At 32.5% G+C, this 6,406-nt stretch overlaps 1 protein-coding gene and 1 non-coding gene across 2 annotated transcripts; both read right to left on the reverse strand.

Moving 5' to 3' along the window:
- Nucleotides 1–2,932: 2,932 nt before the first annotated feature.
- Nucleotides 2,933–5,985, reverse strand: LOC110648933 (60S ribosomal protein L32-1). The gene is made up of 4 exons (XM_021803308.2): nucleotides 5,833–5,985; nucleotides 5,162–5,256; nucleotides 3,308–3,489; nucleotides 2,933–3,227 (listed from the first exon to the last, which is right to left on the reverse strand). Exons 2-4 carry the CDS (start codon nucleotides 5,249–5,251, stop codon nucleotides 3,098–3,100), a joined length of 402 nt encoding a protein of 133 aa, XP_021659000.1. The 5' UTR covers nucleotides 5,252–5,256; nucleotides 5,833–5,985; the 3' UTR covers nucleotides 2,933–3,097.
- Nucleotides 3,906–4,022, reverse strand: LOC131181924 (small nucleolar RNA snoR100). Its single transcript, XR_009150396.1, has one exon. It is a non-coding gene; the product is annotated as a small nucleolar RNA snoR100 (small nucleolar RNA).
- Nucleotides 5,986–6,406: the final 421 nt, after the last annotated feature.

A 6,406-nucleotide genomic window follows, 5' to 3' on the forward strand; every position in this document is an offset into this window, starting at 1 on the left:
TATTTTCTTTTTATTTTATTTATAATAGATAAATTGATATAAAGATAGATAAATTATTGTTTAAAAGTTATAATTTTTTTAAATTTTATATTATTGTTTGTATTGTTATTGAATAATTTAAAAAAGATGCGGTTTTTAATGGCATTTAAATATAATTTAGTTTTTTATAATTAAATATTATTAAATTCTTTATATTATTTATAATTATATCATTAAGTTAAATAAATTGAAAATGATTATGAATAAAATTAAAAAAAAATAATAGTCATTAAAACTGAAAAAACATGAAAATAAATATTAGTAAAAAAAAAAAAAGCAGACGTATCAGTTTCCTAAAAAAATATGAGACAAAAATAAATGTACATTTAAATTTGATTAATCTAAAATTTATTTGAGAGTTGAGATTATTAATTTTGTCTAGTTATATTAATCTTGTCAAAAGCCAAAAATACATCTGGATCTAAATAAAAAAGCAAGATAGTAAGGAGGCTCATAGTGTGAAACAAGTAACAAGTCCAAAGAAACAACTCAAACTAAATCTAGCCAAAATTCAACTCACTAAGTAAAACTTTCCCAACCTAGAAACCCTAAATTTACAGGAGAACTCTAATCCAAAACTATAGGCCGCCGACCACCACTAAGAGGCTTGCCATCAATATAAGTGAACAATGATCGAAGCCAACAGACATTGCTAACATCAACCTAACGTCAACCATCATTGCGCAACAATCTAAAACAATATTAGTCTTCCACCGTCCTCGATAGGCCATGAAGCACAGCTATGCAGCGACAAGAGGGAGCTGTCATAGAGCTCTCTCGCACTCGATGCCATCGGAAAGACCTTTACAGCCGTAGTGTAGAAGCAAAACTCAGATATGCAGCACAGTCAATGCAAGTGAGCCCTCTCGTCACTCAGAGCCATCCTTTTAGACCCAAACAACTACAATCCCAACAACAGCCATCGGACTTCAAACTGCCAATCTAAACACAAACCCAAAAATCCACAACCATACAAGCAGGTCTACTTTGAAAGCCCTCTCAAATTGCCCCAACCTGCAAGAAAACAGTACCTAAAAACAACTATTTACTCTCAACCCAATTGGGGGAGGGCTTCAACCACAACTAGGCGAGGAAGATCCATCATCTTCCCCTTCTCCCAAGGGCAGAGGAAGCCTTTGGGACACAAAAAGCCCCATTGTTCTGAGAGATCAACTAAACTTGAAGAAATAGTGAACACAGATAAGACTGGTGTGTGTTTTTATTAATGGTATCACTGAATTATACGGTGGATATATGAGTGATAGAATTTGATAATATGTAATGAAATCTTAGTTACATGAGTTACATGTTATATTTCTATATTTTGTTAGATCATACATAAAAATTTAATAAAATAGAATGACAACTGTGATAGCATTTGATTTAACTATTTATTTTTTATTTTTCATTTAAAATATATTTTTTATAGTTAATTTAAACATTTAATTAAAAAGGTACTCATAAATCACTTAATTTATTAAAATAACTTAAAAGTATATATATATATAAAATAAGATAGTATTAATATTTTTAAAAATTATTAAAATAATATAATCTTTTATACAATTAAAGAGTAATTTCACGATAAATAAATAAGTAAAGAATATTTTACCCATGACTTTTAATTTATTTTAAATAATTTTTTTAATTATAAATTAAATTAAATATTAATATATTTATAAATTTTTATATATAAATAAATTTAATTAACTGATAAACCAAATCAACACACCCTTTATCATGTAAATAATTATAATAATAATTATTATATATAAAATTATATATAATTGTTATTTTTTTTTAACCGCAAGTTGCGAATTGCATTACACGGCCCATGGACAACAAAATTACAAATCGACCTTAACTGATCAGAAAGGTCAATAATCCTACTGTTACAATGAAGTTGATTTGCCATACTGATGCTAACCAAGCAGTGGGCAGCACCATCAAGGTTCCTCTTAACAAAGGAAAACACTATCCAATTGGAGTGTAAGCTTTAATAGCCTAGACCGTAGCACGAATCTCCCAAGGAGCATTTGCTGATGCACCCTTAACTGACTTAATAAACGTTTGAGAATCTGATTCTAATATAATTGATATGAAACCTCTTGCTTTTACAAGTAAAATCGCTTCTAAAAGAGCCTCTGCCTCACCTGTTAAAGGGGGACAAGCATTTATGCTCTTCTTCACCAATCACGGTTATGCCAGAAAGAGGAGCACCCTCTTTCCAAGGTATATCACAGTTGATCTTGAGGCTTCCTATGGGAGGGGACACCATTTATTTTAATTTGTTTTTTCAAATATCACAACTACTATTCACAAGTGACACGTTATCAGTTGTCACCATCCACTACCATTATCACCGCCCAGCAACCATCACCGCCCCCTCAATGCCTCAACCACATCCTCGGCCATCCAGCCACCACCAAACACAGCTGTCACTAGCTTGTCATTACCATCATAATAAACTAAACATTTTAAAAAGATAATATTATGTTATATTACACATTTTATTTAGATAAATAATTATTTAATCCCTAAAATTTAACCATAGTGACTAATCAATCCCTCTAATCTAAAACGGAATTAATTGATCCATCTACTTTTATTTCTTTAATAAATTTGCCTTCCCATCCAAAATTTAAATAATTTTATGTTAATAAAAATAGTTAAATGCGTGAAAATACCATAATTCCCTTCATTAATGAAAATAAGAAGATTCCAATACAAAATGCATTTTTTTACCAATATATATATATATAATTTTTATTTTAGGCAATGAATTTTTGCTTTGTTGATGAATTCCTTCATTAACATTGAAAAAGATACAAAGAGAGAGTAGCAAACATCAGCATGCTAAGGCAAATATAAAAGGTTAGGGCATACCTCAAGATTCGCAAAGACAACTATTTAAAAGCGTCAATTTGTAGTAAACAGGTTTAGATTCAAAAATAACCAAACATTCAATCCAGAACAAAATAATTCTGCAATGATCAAACTGCCAAAAGCAAAGAGTCTTGTTTAAACAGCAGAATCAACATAAAATAGTAAAAAATGTTTACTCATCCTCCTGGCTTCGCAACCTAGCCAGTTTGTTGGTAACAACAACATCCAACTGTGCTGCTCGCTCAACGATCTCCTTTCTCTTTCGGGTGGATACATCGTGGGCAATCTCAGCACAGTAAGTCCTAGAATTTTGTCAAACAGTAAGCTCAAGAGCTCGTGGAATTCATAAATCCTCAAACACATTTTAGAGAACCAATCATACCTGTTATGCATCATCAAAAGTTCAAGCTCCTTGACATTGTGCACAACAAACTTCTTAAATCCATTGGGAAGATAGTGGCGAGTTTTCTTGTCTGAACCATAACCAATGTTAGGCATCAAAGTGCATCCTTTAAACTTTCTCCTGACCCTTGAATCAATACCCTTGGGCCTTCTCCAGTTTGTCTGCCACCAATACAAACTTTCATTCAAAGATAAATCCAAAGAATTTTCATTCTGGCAGACACTGATACCAACAGTAAACAAGGATAAAAATACAATAAAAACTGCTAATCAACATTTATAGCTTTAATTGAAATACTTGTGGCTGGTGAAAAAAATGCTATAAAAAGCTAATAAACAGAACCACCATTGATAATCAACATCCATCAGCAACCTGGCAAGCTTTACTACCTTAAGCAAGATGCCTAGCTTTAACAAATTAAACAATTACACTACTCCAACTCCACTGCAGACTTTGATGCAGTCACTAAACTCGTAGAATGTGACAACACCAGGCATGACGTCCCGGAAAATAATAAATGAATCCATCAACTTAAAATGCCTTTCTTTTTCTTTTGAACAAGCAGAATTAAAAAAAAAAATGTGGGTCAGAACCAGGCCCCCAAATCAAAGCCTCCAATAGAGGCATCAGAGGGAGCAGACATGTCGACCCATAAAATTCAATTTCTGTGCACCTTACCATGCTACCTTCATAGTGTATTCAATCCAGAGCATCGGCTTATTGTACACAGATAATTAAATTTAAAACAGAATTACTTCATACAATTGAGAAAAAAAAAACCAATTGTAGCCCACCATTCAAACTATATGTTTGGCATACATCAATATAGCAGCAAAACCTACTACTGATAGGTATTCACACATGTCCTTGAGCCAACCTGTGCTTTGAAACCAACAAACTAAAATTTATATGGAGGGATTATTCCTGAACTCAAGAAATATTGCTACAACATAGTCCTCAATATCTCATAAAGCTCAACAACAAAATTTATATCGACTCCCAAAATCAGTAAACCATTTTAGGAGAAACAGATTCAGCTGAACTGAAGAGCACATAAAGCTTCAAAATCCACAAAGTATCTAATGACTCAAACTTCTTGGACTTGCTACTGCACCCATATAAGCAAAAACTCAACTCAACTCTACTAAGCCTTGAACTTGCTAGTGCACCCATATAAGCAAATTTTGTTTAAAAATGATAATGCAATCCCTTGGATCCCATGATGTCAGAAATGACATGTATAACTTAGAATAAGAAAACAAAGAATAAACACCAAATTTAAATGGCAGGGCATCATACCAAAGTTCTGTAAAATGTTAGCAGTCAAAATTTACTTTTAGAATTATTAGATTATGACAACATTCTGATGGACAACATACAGGCCTCATAGCAGACTCCTTAGGTACACAAACTTAAGCATTCAAAATCTAAAATGCAACCCACAATTTTGTTTTCTGTAAATTGTTCAATAACTGAACACAATGAATACATATCCACCACAAATGCATTCAGGTAGCATTAGCAAAAGCTCACAGCCTCACACTGCTCAAGATCAAAAAAGGATTGAACTAATAAATTCCCAAATGTTTACCCAATCAGAAGAAGCTCATGTACACCTAAACCACAAATGGCTCATGAACAGTAATAAAATGTAGTCACATTCTGCTACTTATCCATGTAAAAGAAGCATATCTATAACCAAGAAATTTAGAGACCACGAAAATAATGATGATGATAGCAATAAAGAAGCAAAGAACACGTCTGAAAATTCAAGCAAGAAAAATAAAGTCAATTTAACAGAGAACTTAATGGAATGAATCAAGACATGCAAACCTTCACAGAAATCTTTCGGTCACTCTGGGGCCTCTTGAATTTCTTTACTCGCTTCTTTACGATCTTCTTGGACAGCAAAGGAACGGCCATTGTCTCTGTGACACATAAAAAAAGGGGAAAGGAACATAAGCAGTTGACGCATGAAGAAGCTTTTGTACATTAACATATACCTGGGACAGGGCAAAGATCTCCAAATTCATCTAACACAATCATAGATTCAATCTTTCTCTATAAACTGGGCCAGTATATATCATGGAATCACACACACACATACACACACAAAGCAAAAGGAAAAGAAGGCCCTTTGATGTTCATATTGAATTCACTGTAAATATGGCCTAAGATTAACTCCGAAGATTTTTTTTAACATAATTACAGTAGAATTTCAGACTTGAGCTACACATTATGCTTTATGCGTACCCCATTATAGCGAACAAATGAGGTCCAAGCTAGAAATTTAATAAGATTGAGCTTAATCTCACCAAAACCATAAACTTTAAACAGAAATTCAACATCAACCCAACAAAGGTGCACTAGAAATGAACAGACCTGCTAAGCTTAGCCATTTTCAATAAGATGTCTATCTATTAACGTAAACAGAATCATACAAATCTCGAAAAAGGTACGCAGACAAATTGGAAGAGATAAAGAGAGAGATTAGGATTTGGGACCTGCGTGCAGCCACTCCTATAGCTTTCGGAAACCCTGAACAAGTGCACGAGCTAGGGTTTTTCACTTCGAAGCGACAAATATATAGCTGAATAGGTTTGAATTGGGAATTTGAAATGGGCTTGATTGGCCCAATCTAATATGGGCCTTGGGAGACCTATATAAAAGGAAAGGCCCAAATCAGGTCTGTACTTATTTTGCTTATTTCAAAATCAGGTTTTAACTAAATGGACATGTTTTGTCATGGTTTTAGGAGTGACATCGGATTTTGACATTAGAGCCTTGTTTGGTTTAAAATAATCTATTTTTCAAGAAGTTTTGCTTCCGGTAAAGTACATTTTCAGGGAAATTATTCTTCAATTAGTATGATTTAAATGTGTTTGATAGATATACTAAATTTCTAGTAGGTAAAAGTATTTAATAGAAAGTGTTAATTAACATAATTTTTTTTTGACAAATAATAAGTAAAATATAAAAAGAAATCAGAAAATATAATAAAATTTCTTTTTTTTTTTTCTCTCTTTATACGAGTGCATATTGAATACAAAATAATGTGACGAATTTTTCTCAAAAAAT

This window comes from Hevea brasiliensis, chromosome 7 (assembly GCF_030052815.1).
Source record: "Hevea brasiliensis isolate MT/VB/25A 57/8 chromosome 7, ASM3005281v1, whole genome shotgun sequence".
Lineage (NCBI taxonomy): Eukaryota > Viridiplantae > Streptophyta > Magnoliopsida > Malpighiales > Euphorbiaceae > Hevea > Hevea brasiliensis.

What these genes read in the sequence shown, in the direction of transcription:
- LOC110648933 (XM_021803308.2), bottom strand. Translation starts at nt 5,251, where the DNA reads ATGGCCGTTCCTTTGCTGTCCAAGAAGATCGTAAAGAAGCGAGTAAAG. An exon ending in ACCGAAAGATTTCTGTGAAG is followed by an intron (nt 3,490 to 5,161) that starts GTTTGCATGTCT and finishes TATTGGTGGCAG; the next exon opens with ACAAACTGGAGAAGGCCCAA. An exon ending in CTTTTGATGATGCATAACAG is followed by an intron (nt 3,228 to 3,307) that starts GTATGATTGGTT and finishes ACAAAATTCTAG; the next exon opens with GACTTACTGTGCTGAGATTG.